Source organism: Thermobia domestica, chromosome 11 (assembly GCF_964235325.1).
Source record: "Thermobia domestica chromosome 11, izTheDome1.hap1.1, whole genome shotgun sequence".
Taxonomy (NCBI): Eukaryota; Metazoa; Arthropoda; class Insecta; order Zygentoma; family Lepismatidae; genus Thermobia; species Thermobia domestica.
The window spans coordinates 230,378,433-230,398,895 of record NC_137464.1 but is presented as its reverse complement, the minus strand read 5'-3'; the positions used below and the strand labels follow the sequence as shown (position 1 = coordinate 230,398,895).

Below are 20,463 nucleotides of genomic sequence, written 5' to 3'. Positions count from 1 at the left end.
AAATTATCCACTTTATCAAAAGTATTATTTCATATTTTAACGCATTTATTTAATATTTTTAATCCATTTATATATATATGGATTCATTGTCCAAAAAACAAGTTTTATCTTGGATCTTATTCCTCTATTGCAACCAGAATAGTTGCAGATGTACTTCTCAGACCCGTATCCAGGGAGGTCTAGGGGGGACGCCTCCCCCTAAATTTTTGCGGGTCCCCTCTAAAATTTCACGGTAGGCTTGCAAATGAACTATAATATAGTGATGAAATATAATATGGTTGGATCGGGCCCCCCTAACTTCAACCGCCTCCCCCCTCTACATTTTTGGGCTGGCTACAGGCCTGGTACTTCTTCAATTTTGAGAATTGAATTCGCATTGTCTGGCACCGTAGTTTCACAGTGTGAATCGAAACCCATTTGATGTATCACTCAATAGATCCTATTAAGCTAAACAAAATTATATACGTGAGTGTAAAAGATCATGCTTAGTTTTTTTAAGAAAATAGAGGAAAAACAAATAATTTATAAACATCATACTTACATCATTGATGTACAACGCTAACAGTTCTCGTCAAGGAACAGCAATTGTCACACTCTAATATCAGAAGTCGACACAGGAGAAGTTCACTAGATTTCTTTATGTTCTAAATTCCACTTTACACTCTTCACCTTTTGCCATTAACATAATAAAAATATGCACCCACAAAAATGTACAAAACGAACACTTCCACCTAATCCTTGGAAAAAGATTGCACTGACCACAAGCGAACATTGGAGACGATTATCTAATATGTCACAGGTAAGAAAATAATAATAATAGCACGCTTTTGTCTTGACACAGATAAGTGATATTCAGTTCCACTGCCTTTTGCACTGTTCAAAGTTCGGACTTGCTACTGTGAAGACTTTTTTATAAACCCAAATCACAGTAATAAACATCTTATTTATATTTCTTTTAAAGAAAATAATATATCACATGAAACAAAGGTCATCAAACTTTTCTATAACTCCAAGATAATCTATTGATTTATTGAAAGGTGCCAATTCATGATAAGATTAGATTGTATTCACATTATAAGCACTCTTAACTGAACGCGGATATTTTTAACCTGCTCATACACCTTGTTACTTAGAATAACAACAGTTTTCTAGATAAATCTAATTAGGTGCATGGAAGTAGTATTTCGGACAGCTGATCGCACTTTGGACTTTGACCCCTCTGTGCCCCTGAGTCCCTGCTTCAGGATCCATGGTCTCTGATCCGGGGTACCTAGGACCAACCACTCTTATAGGGCCACCCCCTTAAATTTTGAAAATTGACAAATCTAAAAATTTGCTATCGTAGTATAGGACCAAGGTAGGTAGGTACCTCTCTATATTTTGAGTGTCCATCTCGTTCCCTTTTATCGGTAAAAAATTGCCAAAAATTCAAATTTTGGAGATTTTTGACAATTTATTCCCTCTGATGAGGTCTTATTACCTTATATAGACGTGTACCGGGATCTATTCTCTTTCATAAGACATGAGTATATCAATGCATCCCTTTGAAAATTTGAGAGAAGTACATTGGCCCACCCCTTAAATTTTAGAAATTGTCTAATTTAAATATTTGATATAATAGTATAGGATCGTAATAAATACCACTATAAATTTGGGTGGTCCATTTCGTTCCCTTTCATAGTTAAAAAAAATTGTCAAAAATTATAACGACCACGTGTTTGATATGAGGTCGGTTATTGACCCAATTTAATTCCTTTGATGAGGTCTTATTACTAGAGACTGGATATTAGGCAAAATGCCTATTCTTTAATATTAAAGACATGATCAATAATAACGTTTTAAAGTTTATATTCGGGGTTATATTTATAGTTTAAGCCAATTTTATTTTGTCTATTTTGCCTATTTCAGCCCTTCCTGCCTAAATATTTGCTTCAGTGCCTAATATTGCCTTTCTTTAAGACTTTATTGGGGAAAATACGTATATAGTTTAGTATTTTAAGAAAGGATTCTGCCTCTTCCGAGGCTGTTTGTTGTAATAAGACGTCGTGAAATTGTGGATTGCTGTGTACTGTAAAACTTTGAACTGCTGTGTATACTGATAAAGTACATAAAATTTAGACAATTATGTGTAGTGATAAAATGCTGCGTAGAATGTATTTATCAAATACGTGGAATACATGTCAAGCTTCGTTTTTCAATATACAGTAAACGAAGATATAAACAAAAAGGTAAGTTTCTATATTCTTTGAACATTATCTACAGGAGCGTCATTTCAGATTTTGCTTAGGGGGAAACCCCTTGATATAAGTAGAATTTCGCGTTTTTCACTCATTTACTACTACTCTATTGATAAAATCTATATAAATCTCAAACTCAGGGGGGAAAATGCCCCTCCCTGCCCCCCTAAATGACGCCCCTGATTATCTATGACGAATTTATTTTTTAATTGCATTGAGGATTTATCTTAATTATTTCGAGTTTATTTTGGTGCCTATTTTACTGCCTATTTTTTTAAATTTTAAGTGCCTATTTTCCAGGTTTTCAATGCCTAAACATCCGGTCTTTACTTATTACCTTATATGGTTATATGGGCGTGTACAGGGGTATGTTCCCTTTCATAAGACATGGGTACATTGGTATACCCCTTTGAAAATCTCAGATTAAGCCTAACAGACGGATGTAGTTCACCAGTAAGTCACATGAACAGATATCAAACCAGTAGATACAGAATCAGAATCTTCAATCGGGCATCAATTCAATATATACAATACTTCTTTTTCTAGCGTATAGATGAGAAAATCTATGTAAATAAAAATGGAAGTATCTATGTTTGTGACTTAACTCTTGAACCACCCGACCGATCTCGATCAAATTTTCAACATAGATAAGGTTCGAACCTAGAATGGCTTTTATCATTTTACTTTGATGGTGCAATTTAGGGGAGGGAGAGGGGGAAGATATATATATATATATATATATATATATATATATGGAAACTAACACATTAATGTCAAATCCATAGTTTTCGGGGTCGCTGAGATGAACAGTGACATTTCCAATGCCGTTTAAATCCAAATTCAGCCCTGCAACTTGGGGTAGAGGGTAGGGAAAAATATATAAAAATGATCGAAAAGGACCGATATCAGAGAGTGCTTCACCAATAGTTAAAAATGACTGACTAACGAAACATATTATTAATTTCACTTATTTTAACCCAGAGAAGCGGGTAATAGACACTAGTAGTTTTTTTTTTAAAGCTTCTTTTAAGACTTTCAAATGCACCAAGAAGTAATATCAGTAACGATATATTGTTCTGCATAAAATGCTTCCATTTCCATTCGTACATATAAAATGTTCAAAGTGTATGTGAAAGTGGTAACACATACGTACATTTCTACCTTATTTATTTTCAAAAATAAGAAACACTGTTCCACCTTCTTAGCAGGGCCGGATCCAGGATTCTCTGAGGGGGGTGCACTAATAACTACCAGTACATTTGAATAAAATTTGAGTTTTTTAAATGTCTTTTAGGCATGTGTGATGCAAATGAGGAATTTCTTTGGAAATGCTAAGTGTCTGCCCCAGAGATGGAGTGGGTCAGTGGGTCAAGTTTTCTGAGTGGGTTAGTGGGTCGTGGGTCAGCATGTGACCCATTGAGACCCACTATGACCCACCACCCACCGTGATCCACTGCGACCCACCACCCATCATGACCCACTGGACCCACCAACTCAGTATGATCTACCGACCCACTCTGCTCACTGCATTGTCGACAGTATCTTCTGAAGACTGGTAAATTTGCATTCGTTTCACTTTCAAGACCTTCATTTCCCTTCCTTTTTCATTTGTTTCTGTCTACTTACCTGTATATCTAACCAAGTAAAAAAAGAACTTCAGGCACTTTTGGATATTCATATTTTTAATTGTAATAATAGCAATAGGATTTATACTACTACTTGGCTTTCGAGACCTGTGTATTTTTAAAGGAGCTAACTACTGGAATTTATATATTACATTTTTGAATCACTGTAAAATATAAATTATTATATAAAAAATTGAATGTAACTATGTGTGCCTGATCATCACGGTCAAATTGCAAAGTCAAATGAAATTACTTTTGGTATATAGTTAGGCCTTAATCCAAACTAGGATGTTATATTGCTTTCATTATAATGCATAATATCCTAAGGAGGTAGTGAGGATCCGAATTTTTGCGAAAAAAATGAGTATCTCGCACGCCGTTAAACTTACTGAGCTGAAACTCAGTGTATTAACTCTTTATTGAAAATAAACAGAATGTGTCCTAGCATTCTTTAAAATTCTCTTTTATGGGGGGGGGGGGGCACTTTCTATATATGGAAAATTGGTAGTGAGTTGGTTTGTAAAAATGATTGAAAACGATTGATGTTATTTAAGAAAAAATATCAGAAACAAACAGTACAGTGCTTGGCTTCATATAGCCATTACTTTCTACTATAATAATTGCTGAGGCTTATGTTTATTATATGGAGCGCTTACAACTCAGGACAATCAATCCATAAAGTTGTGAGAAAAATAGACATAAAATTTGTACTGTAAGCTTAATTACACGGAAATTTTAAGTTTGGATCGTACGCATAATTATATGGAAAATTTTAGTTTTTTCTTTCCTTTACGTTGGTCTACTTACTTTGATTTGGAACTTTCAAATTTCATCCTTTTTTCCACTCAAAAGTATCGATAATTCAACAAGGAAATAATTATACTATGATAATTTAATTGACATTCATCGTAATTTGGCACATGGCAAACATCAGTGTGGTAATTAAAGAGGAAGGAGGAGGGAAATTCCCATTCACCTCTGAACACTTTCCAGGAACCTCGTTTCCTTTCGCTTTCTAGACGGGGGAGGGGACTTGGTAATGGCATTAAACCTTCATGTGTAATTACAAAAATTAAATTTACAAACATCAGTTTATCAGGCTTTAATTGATAATTTATGCACAAGATTCCCTATCGAAGGTGTGGTAGATGAAGTTTCTGTTCTCCATGAGTCGACATTGCCAACTGACATAGTCGATATGGAAAAGATGTTGTATGGTGATAGAGAAATGATACTTCTTGCTGAGTATTTCAAAACTGTCGAAGAAAAGTCGTTATCAGACTCAAGTCTAACAAACAGATTGTCGATAAGGAGTTGCAGAAATCGGGTAGAAGTATTATCAATTTCCACGACAGAGTGCGAACGGGAATTTCCTCTTATGCATTTACAGATGACTGATATTAGAAATAGATTAAGTGCTCAAACATTGTCTAACTTGTAGTTCATCAATGCTAATGGCCCACCGCTAGACAAGCTCAAAGTAGACGAGCTAGTTATTTCTTGGCTGAAGGATGGACATCATTCCGCTGCGGGTGATTTACCACGAAAAAGTTACCAACAGGAAATAAACCCGATTTCAGATTTGTTTTAAGGTGGAAAGTTACGAGTTATGGAAAATGTATACTTGTATTACTAATGGCTTATTTGTGTTATTCAACTTTGTACCTAATTTTTAGTAAGTCTCTTCTTTGCTATAGGTAAACTACTTTGAATAAATATTCATAATAATTGCAATTATGCATATTTGTAACTTAAATTTAACGTGGTATTATAGTGATTACACAAATTACAATTATGAGCATACTTTATGGAGATGCCCTCACATAGGGTACCGGTACCCGAGCACCTTTATACACTATGAAAAACTGATTTTTCAAGTCTTTTGTGAGAAAAATACTGTGAACTGAGAAACCATAACCTTTTCCATATTGTACAGGGGTATTTTCCTGCGAATAGAAGTTTCTTTTGGAATGCGTTCAGAAATTAACACTTGCAAGAATACTCTCTTGTACATGTATAATTTAGGCACACACTAATTTCTCCCCACCTCGGACTGTTTCAGTTTCCTCACTGACAAACACTTTACCATATTATATCGTAAAGGTCAGATCCATCGTTATTGTAACAGAGTGGTGCTTGAGCAATTGACTAGAAATTCAAACTAGAAATTAGTGACAATTTCAGTCTTGTTTTATTACAAGTGTAAACTCTTTAGTCAGTGCAGAAGAGGCCGTGGATCGTGTGTCAGAGTTGATGACGATGGATTTTGATGAGTCAGAGTAGGTCACAGTGGATGAGAGTGGTTCATGGTGGGTGGTGGGTCACGGTGGGTCAGAGTAGGTCACGGTGGGTGATGGGTCAGAGTGGGTCATGGTGGGTGGTGGGTCGTGGGTCACGGTGGGTGGTGGGTCGTGGGTCAGACTGGGTCACGGTGGGTCGTGGGTCAAGTTTTCATTGACCCACGCCAACTCTATCTGCCCTCGATGAATTCTTTTCCTTCAACTTTCAGAAAATCGACTTAAACTATTGATTTTGCAAAACTCACTGCTAGCTTCTCACTTTAGGTAGTGTATATTTACAACGAAGGGGGGTGCACGTGCACCTTTGCAGTTCCCTAAATTCGGCCCTGCTTCTTAGTTTCATTCATATATAGAGAGTATATTAACTTTTATTGTTACTGTACTTTCTTAGATCTAATACGAAGAAAATAGTTTCTATCATAGTCAACAGCCACAGTACAAATACAACAAATAAACTCTGTACATGCACAGTATAAACTGTTGAGAGTGTTTACACGGCGATATACTCGAAAATTCCAATAAAAGCAATTCTGATAGTATTTTCTTGTCGGAATTGTGTCACCCATTTCAATGCGCAGTTAAGCGTATTGTTTATCTTACACTGGATTCAAACCATGGGCGGCGATTAGGGAGGCAAAGGGGGGCAGTTGCATCTCCACTTTTCTGAAATGGCCTATTAATGTATGTAGTTTCAACCAGGGAAATATGTATATTAACATTGATATCATGTCTTCATGTCTTCATGTCTTCATGGATCATATCTTGCCCCCCCACTTTTAACGTCCAATCGCCGCCACTGATTCAAACACTACATATAATGCAGATCTTGTGCAATTATTCATCTTTATAGTGTATGTTATTAATGTTTAAGTTACATACAACGAAGCATACAGTATATAGTGAAACAGCCAGAAAGCAGGAGGATTTATTATAATAAGTCCTGGGTTCAATTTGAGGTGTGAACACTCGGACGAAAATATGTAAAAGCCTTTTAAGTCCAGCCACACTGAATGAAGTTTTTTCCTGTTTTTTCTCATTCACACCAGGCAAATGCCGTGATAGTACCTAACATAATGGTCCCAGGTTGCTTCCTTCCTTCCCTAATTCCGTGGGCGATGTGATTGCCCAGGGACATCATCCTTGATACGTGACTGGCGCCCAGAAATGCACTTCCTAATCATTTGTTACAAAATTTTCAGAATATCCATTCTAGATTCCTTCAAAAAATCAGCGTTAGATAAAATCATCCAGAATGGGAATACCAACCAATATTCTTTTTTTTTTAAATTTATCTCTAATGCATGAGGAAGAGCTTCTTGAAGAAAGAAAAAAAAACTAAAATGAAAATTCCAGTTTAAGAGCCTGCCTTACTGAAAACAATACAAAATTTACAATTTTTCTTTTGCTTCCCATATAGCACAAGTACGTCCACGGGATGTCCGAGACTGAGCCCACAACCATCGCCGGCTACGATCCCTTAGCGCCTTACCATATCTCTCTCTTAACATGAGATTTAGCGTACAGGGGATAGTTGACCTTTCGGCCGTTGTGGCGCTACTAACGTGCACTAAACAGAAGGACAGGTTGTCTGTCACATAAGTCTGAGTGGATTTAGACAAGTGTAGTGTGGTCATGATTGCCAAATAAAAATAGTCTAAATAAGGGATGGGTTGACTAGTTTCAATGAGTATTAACGGGAAGGGTTTTAATAAACATAATCTAGTGGTAGAAAATGAGCCAGGCTTCAAATAAAAAAAGTAATCATTTTAGACTGAAAGGAATACAAAAGTATGAACTAACACAAAGAGCTAATATAGATCTAAGAAAAAAAAATAGGTAAATCTTACTTTTAAAACATTGAATTTACGTAATCTATATTATAAAAGAGAACGCACAAATCCTTTGTTCCCTCATCACGCTAATACGGCTGAACCAATTTCTTTCATTTTTGGGGGGTTATTAGGATTTGGACCCTAGATGGTTTTTATCATATCACTTTAATTTTTAATTACCAGTGTCTTGAGATAATTGACCATTCAAGTGTCCATAACGTACAAATCCTTTGTTAGTTCATCATAGGTAAAAATAAACGTATTTATATGCAACCCGCATGACCGTGTCACTCGGCGGGTTAACATAAATGACAGGCGATATAATGTTAACATTTACTGCAATCTTCTATGGTTTTTATCATATCACTTGAAAGCTAAAAAGTAAAAATTATCTAAGTAACAAAGTTTATTGCGTTCCGGGGTGACCCCAGCGAAGCGGGGTGAACGCTGCTAGTCTAAACTATTTCAAAAATCCTACTTCACGCTTGACTTAAATGTACTGATAAAATTTTTCAAGTTTGGATTTTTCTTTAGGCTGTCGAAAAACTCAGCTGTCATCAACTGGGCAGAAGCACATATTTCTGTGTCAGTCCATTTCAAATTCATATGTGAGAAAACTCTTTTCACAAATGAATTTGACGGTGGGATCCTTAGACAAAAGGGGACGAGTTTAAATAAATTTGGCAACTCGGAGCTTTTCTGAAATAGCATTTGCCATTTACTGGCCAGGCTCATGACGACTCATTAAAAATTGCGGGCTTTAAAGTCGTTGTCTGAGGTAAATTTGTCATTTGGGCAAAATACGGGACTTTTGCTGCCCCATATCGAAGCTCCCTGGGATGCGGGACAAAATCATAAAATAAGGGACTGTCCCTTAAAATCCGGGACATATGGGAACCCTGAGTGTTGTGTTTTACGTATTTTTTCTCCTTGCTAAAAAAAAAAGTCACGTGGCGTATGTAGGCACTATAGTTGCATAATACTTGCAGTATCTTTATGTACTAAAATTAACAGCACAAAAAGTATTCTTTTATTGTTTTAACTATGGTATATTGTTGTGTATCATTTTGTCTGGGAGCAATGATATGTAGGTTAGCAGAGCCATTGTGTACAATAAATCGAATTTTAAAAAACTTGATTACTACTCTGCCTTCCACCGCAAATTCTACTAATATTTCTAAGGAAAATACACATTCCTAGTCACTTTCCTGATTCTGAAGCATATCTCCCCACCAGATACAGTTACAGAATTGTTGACTGGTCTTCATATTGATCCTAGTAAGTGTTGTTTTTTGCTTGTGTAATTAATTTTATTTATTTATGTTTCTGAGTAGTAATGGGATCTATGCGTAGGTTGGTTCTTTTCTAAGGAAAAAAATAGATCTAAAACCTTTAGCTTATAGGCAAGAGTGCCGATTTCTGTGTAACTTTTGGGGAGCCCTATGGCAGATACGCTTTAGTAGAACAGGAAAACGAATTACCATGTACTGTAGAAATTGGAGAACCTACTTCAACTTAGCATTCCTCCCCCCTCCCCAATTAGGGGAGCCAATTTCAACTTCGGGGGGCCCGGCCTCCAAAGCTTCCCAAGATTGATGCCCTTGCTAATGGAATAGAAGAACCCAGAGCCTTTATTTCAGATACTATCCCAGTATTTGGTGTGCCAGTGGTAATCCCAAATTTCCGTAATATTTATCTAGATATAATGATTTTATTTACTTTTATGAAATATCGTAATAATATATTAGTAGACTCCTATTTACATCTTACTAAAACAGATAATATACAAAGATCCCATGTTGTAGAAATATATTTATGTATTTCTGTCAATCTACCATATGAAACCTACTAATACGATAATGCCAGGGAAAAAATATAACCATTTTGCACTAGGAGAAAAATAGACACATTCATTAAAGTGTAAACTAAAAGTGAAATTCAGTTAAATCATAACGCAAATGAAATCCAATCCTTAACAATTCACACTGTACACACTATATACACACTAAGAAATTAGTCAACTCATAACATTTTTAAGAAATTAGTCAATTCATAACATTTTAGCCTATTGTTCACTACTATTGTCACAATTTGTATAATCCTTTAATGTTCCCATTTATGGTTTTCTTTTTAGACATTTTATCAGGAACAGTGAAATTAGCTTCTACTGCTTTCTTACGAAGTTTTGTAGATCGGAAAATTATTCAAAGTGTAGATTGTGCCTCATGTCACAAACTTATCAGTCAGAACAAATATAATTCCACGCTTATGAATTTGATATATAAACAAGACAGTAGAAACGTAATGTGCTATCCTACAAAAGAACTAGTGTGGGTGATTCACGTTGTTGAAAAGGCCCATCGGTTTGTGAATACCCGAATTTCGGAAACTCTTTCCGCCTATATTGTTTCCTTTCTGCAACACGTTTAGTATTTGCAGTCTCTCTTTTCGGACAATCATTCATTCAAATTAAGTATAAAAATTTGCGATGTAATAGTTCCAGTGTTGCTGAAGAACATAGTAGATGTTGAAACAGGATATTTGAACATACAAAATTTCTAAATGCCAAGCCATTATCTGGGAAAGTGCCTCGTTTGTAATTTGTAAAGGATTTTTTTGCCGGTGTGTTTGTATTATCTTTTATGCTTAATTAATCGATACTAATTGTATTCAATTTTAGAAACAGTTTATTTTTTGTGATACTATATGGGGGGGGGGGAGACTTAAGAATTCTTTTCCTGTTATAGCTAGCCGTTTCATTTGCCTGCTACACAGAGAAAATATTGGTGCACGTAACTAGCGCCACGGCGGCTCCTAAAGGAACTAGGCCGTGTTCGCTTGTCTCTGCTATTTGGGAAGGCGCTAAGAGATCCTAGCCGGCGATGCCACAACGGACGACGGGACATCCCGCGACATCCACATGTGCTCCTGGGACATCCCGGGACATCCACATGTGCTCCTGGGACATCCACAGGATTTCCACGGGAGATCCAGATGTCCGCCAATATCCCGGGATACGGGATATTCAACAGGACCACGTAGGGATGTCTATTGGTTTTCCCAAGGACCTCCTGTCCCATCTGGGACGTCCCGTGGACATCCTACATGGGAATCCTTCAGGACGTCCATAGGTTGTCTTCTCATTGTCCCGATGATCCCGGGAACCGAATGGGATGATTGGGATCAAAATGAGACATCCCAGGGACGTAGTGTGCTATGTGGGTTGTTTATTCATAAGTAAAAGGAGATAATGAAATGCAAGTTACCACAATCATAGATACCGGTAATGTTATTCTACAACGTAAAATATGAACCTGAATAATGTTCAGTGTTGTCATCCATAGAAATTACAGTGTTGCCAGAAAACAACGCCCCTAACATCTAAGTTAAGGCAGCGACTAGAGAAACGACATCTACTGCATTTGGTTACGTATCGTGTTGTTTTGGTTTCCTATGAACTACTTTTTTAAATAATAGTTGTATTTAGTTTATAATAAACAAAATAGTTTCAACATACAGTTATTAAAACTAATTAATAATGTTATTTAAAAAGTAGTTCACAGGAAACAAAAACAACATGATACGTAACCAAATGCAGTTGAGTTCGTTCCTCTAGTCACTTCCTAAACTTAGATTTTAGGAGCATTGTTTTTCTGGCAACTTTAATTTTTATGGATGCCAACACTGAAAATCCTTCAGGTTCATATTTTCTGTTGTAGAATAACATTATCTATGATTGTGGTAACTTGCATTTCATTATCTCCTTTCACTTATGAATAAACAAGCAAAAGGAAAATGGTAAATTTTGTATTGTTTTTAGTAAGGCAGGCTCTTAACGGCCTAGGTTCTGGCCTGTAGGCTGAAGGAAACGGATTAATAATAAAAGTGAAATGAATGTAAAAGAATTGATGGAATGAGCACGTGGAAGGAAACGCCAGAACTCGGAGAAAACCCACGGACACGGTGTTATCTACCACAAACTTATTTGGCCAAGGATCTCAAGAACTAGAGGTCAGGGCTCTAACATTGAGCTACGGTGTCCCCAAGAGCTCCTTGATACCAAATGAAAACCAACTGGATGAGATGTTTGAAATACAACCAGTAGCGTACACGAAAAGGGGGTCCCCAATTTTAACACCTCCTTTGGATAAGATATTTTGTGAAAATAACTATTTTACATATTAAGGGATGTACACAAAAGTCCTGAAACGATACGAACGTAGGAGCTTGAACCTCCCTTCCCCCCTTTGATGACATTCTTCATACGCAATCGAATCGTAATCGGAAGTTTTTTTATTTCTGCGAGTGTTAAGTCATCAAACGGATTCTTAAGCGAGCTCCTTCGTGGCTAAGCCGTTAGCATACGCGTCTTTGGCGTGGGAGATCTGGGTTCTATTCCCGGCGGGAGCTCATGTGGTTCGGATTCCACCTTAACCAGTAGATTCTATTTCATATATATACAGGGTATGTATATATATGTAACAAAAGTCCCTTGCTATAGGCCAACTTTGTTATGAGTGCAAATATGAAAAATGTAAACAGAGCGAAGTTGCTTGAAATGATAGGTTTTCATCTAAAATGTTGGATTTCTTCAATCCAACCAGCAATTTTGGCTCTACACTGATAATCGTCCCAATGGTAATTGAAAAAGCAATGTTGCCAGCTACTGTTACAATATAATCATTAGTTCACGCAGTAATTGAACGGAAAGCAAGCAAAAATTATGACGTAGGGAAGAAACAAGACTTACAAATTTCGCTTACAATCTATATATTGTGGAGAGAGGGCTAGGGAAGTTGAAAATTGGTTCGGAAAAAAGCATCCGAGATGTGAAAAACAATGCAGCTATTGTTACGTATTACTGCAACTATACCTAATCTAGATTAAAAATAGTATTAACTAACAGTATTAATAGTATTAACTAACATTAAAACTCTCTACGGATATTATTATTATTATTATTTCAATACCGCCAAGCAAGAAATAATGTACTGACATCCAAAGTACGTATTTCTACAACAATCCTCGTTCAATCTTAAATGACATCCGTCACGAGTTTATGTTCTTTTTATTAGTGGTCCCTACATTACGCTATTGTTATTGTTCTCTCTGTGTGTCTGTCACACCTCCGTTGTTTTGAACAAAGTGGTGGTAGAAACACGCTGTCCTCGACACTCCATTTCGCATCGAAAAGTATGCTTATCAGTCAAATTTTAGACTGCAGATCCCAAAGGGACTTCCGATCAAGGGTCAAACATGTCATTTGTTAATTTCTGGAGAAACCGTCTGAGTTTGTATCCAACACCAATTCAAACTATCAGCTTGTCATATTTTTCTTTATCATTGTAACATGCTCAAGAATAAAAATAGCATCACTAGCCTCAGTTGCCAAAGCAGTACAGCATCTGGTTTTAATTGTGAAACATTTATTTGGTTATTGAATTTATTGGTCTCTGATAATTAAACTAACATCCCTACCCTGTCAGCATATTGGCTGAAGTACAGAAACTGACATGCAAAGGGCTCCAAGCGAGACTAAAAGTGAAGTATGATAGAAGCCAATTGCTCTGTCGCCGTTAGCTCTTTGAGCAGAAGCGTTTCGAAGAGAAGCATGTGTTTGGAAAATGGTCGAATATTGAGAAACAAAAACAAAAAATCCATGACAAAAAGCCGAAGTTGACAGTGAAGAGTTGGACGGAAGATTTGTAGGTGAAAATGTACAACTGCACGTTGCATTGCGAAAGGCATGGAAGATGATTTGGGTGATGTGAGTGACTTGTTGTAAGATATGAAATCAGATAAATGGATTAATGTTTTGTAAGGCGATAGTTCTAAAAGCTAGCAATTAGTCAATAGTGGCAGGGGCCAATTTTACTGGAAAATCTTTATTAGTGGAGCTGTGGAAGTGTCATGAGTCCGTAGAGGAACTATTAGTTCAGCATGAGAGGTTTCTAGCTGAGGCTTCCCTTTGCACTTATAGCTATAAGTGGGACATTGCTCATTGCAAGTGGCACATCGAGGTGGGAGTTGTATATTTGCGCATGAATGAGTTAGGATGAGTATCTGTACAGCTGTCTCAAGCGACAGCCGCAAACGACAATGATTGTTAGTATGTTGTTTGTAGGCTTGGCACTTTTCACAACGGAGAGGTAATGGAGGTGGTGACCGGAAGGGTTTGATACAATGTGGTTGTTTATGGATAGTAGCACCATTTGCAAGTAAAGTGTCAATGGTATCTTGGGATGGAGTTAAAATCTGCACAATGTACAAAATGAACACAAAGTCCCACTTGAAGTACTAAATATTCAAACTATGCAAACTTTAATTATTCCTATAGATGTACACACTATCGATTAATGGACACCTGTTGTTTTTATTTCAAATGTCTAAAATATCAGCATGGGTCCCATTGTGCTCCGAACACAAAATAATAGTCACGAGTTTCTGTGGGACGTTCTTCTCAGCATTGAAAGAGTAACCCGTCTGAAAGCAAGTCTCACAACTTCTTTTAATTCATCAATCATAGTATAATGTTGTGCTGCAACAATTTTCTTGATGAATCTCCAGAACGAATTGCCATAGATCGTTAAGTCCGGGCTTCAAGGTGGCCAGTCAAGTGAAGAGGGCAATGAAGGCGATCCCTGGTCAATCCAGCGTCCTTGAAACACCTCATTGAGATATTCTCGAACCAAAGGGGCAAAATGAAGAGGTGGTCCATCTTGCTGAAACCAAGATGTCGCATTGACTTCTCGGGGAACATACATTTACAGTTCACATAGTTTGATTATTTTATCCTTCAGTGAGGTAACGAGACTTTGTGCTCGCCCTGTAGGTGAGTCCTTGATCGTTCCGAATACGAAGTTCTTTGGTAATGGTAAAGCCCTTCAACTGTAGCTCTTCTGAAATTTCATCGTCTGTGTATGTCGGTTCGACTCTCCTAATAAAGAAGAAAAGGAGAGGAGCCTTCTTACAAGGTGGCGATTGTTTGTGCCGAGATGAGCTGAGAGTACCCATTTTAGCGTTTTTGCCGAAAATCTCAAAAGAAGCTTTGTTGCGCACAAAGGTAACAGAGTAAGGATAAATCGACTTACACGTAAATATAATTCCATTACGAGTTTTGACTACTTGAGTGAGTTTGACACTTGGTAGATGCTTGCTCAACTAGGTTAGAACAAACTTGGTGTTGTGTTTAGGATCAGTGTTTTGGAGGGGAAACGAATATAGCGGGGTTTCTGAAGCGGATGAAATGTATGCTACTTGATTGATCTGGCGTTGTGGTGAAGATGTATGAACTATTTTCGAATTCATGTCATTGGAGTCTGACAGCAAGGCTGTACTCAAATTCTGCTTCTTGGCTAACAATGAATTTCATACATGCTCAGAATAGTTCTCTGGTCGAAGTGGCGATCGTAGTTCGGTAAAATCAAGGGTGTTATAAAATAGAGGATCTGCCCATACAACAAAATCGTGAAGTTATATGTCACAGCATCGCCACACCTACTCTGCCCACTCCGCGCCACTAAGATCGCAATGTTTCGAGCCACAATCATGGCGGAAACGAGAGCAGCCAATCAGACTTACCGGCTCGACGATGCTCGATTGTTTTTCGGCTTCACTGAGTTCATATGATAAAGATATGTATGGGCAGATCCTCTATTTTATAACATCCTTGGGTAAAAGCGTTCGAGGTGGTGGAGGCTGTGGAGCGCTCACAGGATCTGCAAAGTCTACTATTGTCCTTCCGCATTTTCATCTTCGTGAAGTGAGCGGCAGGAGTAAGAAGGATTGGCGATAGTTCTCCATGATGGCCAATCATCGAAATCCCAGTAATATGAACAGGATCCTCCAGCGAGAGCAGAATGGTGGGTCGAAGCCCAGAATAATCGAGACGAATGTGATGCAATGAAAAATTATGTAAGTGGGGTGGCCGTTTGGATAGTCACCAAAATTGGATCGATGCTCTGAACAAATTTGTAGCACTGCACACCCTTGGCTTGGTACGTCTGGACAACAGTGCTCTAAGACTTGACACCAAAATGTCCTGAATAAAGCAAAGGAAGGTGTCAAAAATCACAATAGCAATCTATTGCGGTAATCGCTAGGAAGAATTACTAACAGTCCAAAGTATATTGATTATTTCTGTAGTCAATATACTTCTCTCTATCCATTGCAGTTTTTGATGCAAGATGATCAGAATTGAAACCTGAAGTTCTATATACAACGTATTTCTACAGCTTCGTATAAATATAAGGGCGGAAATAGAACATATCCCTATGATACTGAGTCAATATAAAGAAACTGTTTCTTGCTATCTATTATCGTGTTTCTTCATAACGATCACCGTATGTATATATAACGAATTCTATTCTTGGGACGCTAAATTCATTTTAAGAAGCAGCTTTTTGCTGTCTATTACAGTTTTAGTTCCATGGTGATCAACATTGAAGCAAAAAAAAAAAAAAGTTCATTTCTACTACTTGCAATACGACTTATCTTTAGACACAGCAAAGTTTAGAAGCTTAAAAATACAGATAATGAAGTACTCTTATAAAGGATACATTTTGTTTTAATTCGAATGAATTTGATGCCATATAAAAGCTAGTCAATGCCGTTTAACATATACCAAGTACTGTATTGTATTTGTTATAGAGTGATTATTATTATTATTATTATTATTATTATTATTATTATTATTATTATTATTATTATTATTAGTGTCTCCTTTTAAATATTTCACTGTATAATGTCTCTGTAATTGATATAGATATTTCAACGTACTATAAAATAAATTATTCATAATGAATACAGAATTCCCACCTACATCATTGGTTTCACAATTTATTTTTGTCCCAAGTCCCGCAAATCGGCACAACGACCCTGTGAATAGTCGTACCATGAACAAGGAACAACAGGTGAAAAATCATGCAGTTATAGAGTACCTCTGCGAGAATGAAATAGCCTCAAAGAATCCACCTTGATATGTGTCAATCATTGAAGAACCTTGCAACTTCTAATGCTACTGTGAGAAATTGAGTTGCAGATTTCCAAGTGTCAGAAGCCCATTGATGATAAACTTCGCTCCAGTAAACCTTCAGTAATACTGACTCAGAAAACGTAGATATTATCCACAACATGGTATGGCAGAATCGAAGACCTCTGGTGTATTAGAGAAACTATTGATATTTTGTATAAAAAGGTTAAAACATCCTCTGACAAAGTGCTGAGCACACAGGTCTGTGGCAGAGCATGAGGAAAATATCGGACAGAGAATTTCCTAAACGAATAAATTCTGAACACAGTCGGCAGCGAGTGCAGTGTTCGTTCCACGTATAATTCTTCACCCCATCCCACCGCACCCCGCCATCGAACTTGAATTATCACCACCATCTTGCATCGGAGATGAGATATATCAAATAGTCCCTCAGTCCAGTCCTAACTCATTTTGATATCTTCCCGGACAAACTTTTCTGGAAGAAAATGTGAGTGACTGCTCGCTTGTGAGTACATCGTTTACCTTTATAAAGAGGATAGAAAGGGTTTCAGTAAAGATTCATAATTCAGGATATGACATATTCACCACTTTGAGAAAAAAACAAGTTTAAAAACAATGGAAAACACACCTTATTTGATTTCCACTTCCAAAGTATTTCATGTAAGACCATTCGGGATAACGTGATGGCCAGCGTTTTATGAAATTCTAAGGGCGTTCTTATGATGAATTCCTTATCAAACAGTGATACGGTGATTGCAGTATACTAGTGCGAACTATTAAGACGTTTACGTGAAAAAGAACAAAATGGTAGATCGCCGTGGAAAGCTGTCTGAGATCATTCTCGTGCACTGAGACAGCATAAAGATTATAGATGTAACATCAAACTGCAAGGAAATAAAAATGTTGCCTCACCAAATTTAGTACCCTCAAAACTTCTTTCCATAGCTTAATAATAATAATAATAATCATGAACTATGTCCTAGTGCTATTAATAACGGAGCTACTATGAATAATAGTGTTTTTTTGAACAATAGCACTCCGGATTTTTTTCTTCAGGTTTAGGAAAACCTTATGGATTGATGTAAGAAGTGATTTGCACTAAGGAGGAATCACATTGGGAAATATAGAAAAGATTTCATGCCTGTGCGACTTCTTTTGGGTTAGATAAGATAGTTGTAAATCAGCCCCGTGTAATACATATAATTTTAAAAATCTAGGCCAAGAATAGCAGAAAAGTTAATTAAAAAATAAAATCATTCAGTGGGATTCGCACTAGATTCGAAAGTACTGAATCCTCACAGAAAGAAACAACATACATATTTTTTAAAAAATAATATTAACCGTACATTTCTCAGTAACTTTAATTCCCTAATTATTACTATTTATTTAATTTCACTTTTTCTCCATTAACATTTAAAGAGAGGGATAAGGAAGACAGAAACATCAAGGACAGTTAAAATTTCAAAGGTCGAACCCTAGATCATGTACACCAAAGGCGCACACATTAGTCACTAGACCAGTAGGGAGAGCAGGCTATGAAAATAGCTGTAAAGCTTTTCTCCAGTTGTATTGATAGACAGGGACGTACGCCGGAATTTATTTCGGGGGAAGGGGGTCGAAAGCATTCTGAGGAGGGTCCAAATTCAATATGAAGATAAATTTTATTAAAATTTGCATTTTTCTCCTATTACTTTCCCCTCTTATTATTTCAAACTGACAATGTTAAAGGACTTAGAAAAATTTAGGCACGCAATTATATTTTGGAGAAGTGTGTATATATAAACTTACAAAACGAGACGAGAAAACAAATCTCGTCCCGTCGCGTCTGTCTCGTGGACAACACTAAATTATATATAACGAAATAAACAACTACAGAGTAAGCGAGTCCTTTCGTTTAACAAAGAAATCTTGAATACGCGTAAGGAAATTAAAAAAAAAATCATGCATATTACGCTGTTGGGCTGTTAATATAATCAGGACTGTATTTATATATTGGTGTGCTCCTGTACTCTAAATAAGTTGCCGCCCCCGCACAAAATTCCCCTCCCCCGAAAACGACTAATATTAGAGTTGAATTCATAGTTTTTAGGGTCACTGAGATGAATACTGACAGTTTTAATCCAATTCAACTTCAAGGTCATACTCCATTTCCCAGGGAGGGGCGAGATTTTAAAAATAATCGAAAACGACAGATATTAGTGTTGAATTTATAGTTTTCGAGGTCGCTGAGTTTAACGGTATCATTTTTCATGATGTTCAAGTACATCCTCAACCCTTGGAGTGAGGGTGGGAGAGGATGACTTTTTAAAAATAATCAGATAAGCTAGCTAATTAGTAATTACTGTAACTACAGCGAATTAAGCATCTTAATATATTTTCTCGCTCTTGCGCAGGACTCTGCGGGTTGCTATTTTTGAATATTACTTTATTGGAATCTTTAAAAAATCCAAAATTTTGCCGCCTCCTAAATTCTGCCGCCCTGTGCTCGAGCACAGAATAGCACTTACCTAAATACGAGCCTGAATATAATTAGTTGTTGTATTGCGTACATATCAATCATGGCGGAAGTAGCTGGACCAATCTAAGGAAATGAGTATTGTGGAAATACAGTTGTACGTCGCAAAACGTTGGAGATACAGTAATACATTTTATTTCTCTGACTACAGTTATAATATGTATGTAAATTTGCGTAAATATTATGTAAGTAAAGAAAAGTTGTATACTCACATAATTACCATCTTCTCATTGGGATTCTACGTGCAGTGAATCGCTGGTTAGAAAAAAACTTTAGCATTTCCTTCTTCTGAACAATTTTGCAGATTTTTTCTCCACTGTAACAAATTTGACTATTCACGCAAAGAAAATGTCACACTTATATCTTGTTGTTTTCATACAATTCACAAAAGAAGCTAAACTACTAAGAACATCACCACATGAGGATTCCCATTAATACCCGCGCACTATGTCTACCAGCCTGAAGACCAGGAGGAAAACATCTACAGCGAGTTCTTGTGGCGTTGTTCTTTCACAAACTGAAGATTCTTGCTTCATTTCCTTTTGCGCTGTTCTGCATTTAATAATAAAAATAAATAAAATAAAAATATATATGTTTTAAAAAAAATAAAAACAAGGTTGTTAAGAAAGAAAGAAAGATAGGCACCAACACTGGACTTTCCACAAACAATTTTGATAAGTGGAAGTGAACTTTGGCCTTTGGATAGTTGCCGAAAACAAACTTCGGAGGCTGAGCCATATACAACTACCATACATGCATACATTGATGCTTGCTAAAAAGAATGATTATTTTATCAAGACGTATCCACGTCACCAGGGTTGGTAAATACATGTATAATTTACACAAAAAACTAGGGGAAGAGGTGGCAATTTTCACCAATTCTTTCTTGATTTTCAAACGAAAATTGTAGTGCGAAATTGTTGAATAACATACTTTAGAAGACTCCTTGTCCTATCCTAATT

The 20,463-nt window shown here is 36.7% G+C and overlaps 1 protein-coding gene across 1 annotated transcript in view; it reads right to left on the bottom strand.

Moving 5' to 3' along the window:
* LOC145664802 (uncharacterized) overlaps positions 1-20,126 on the bottom strand; it is a 67,521-nt gene extending 47,395 nt beyond the window's left edge. The window contains exon 1 of the mRNA XM_081731764.1: positions 19,714-20,126. Coding sequence (XP_081587890.1) covers positions 19,714-19,724 — 11 coding nt within the window. The 5' untranslated portion in view covers positions 19,725-20,126. The remainder of the gene's footprint in view (positions 1-19,713) is intronic.
* Positions 20,127-20,463: the final 337 nt, after the last annotated feature.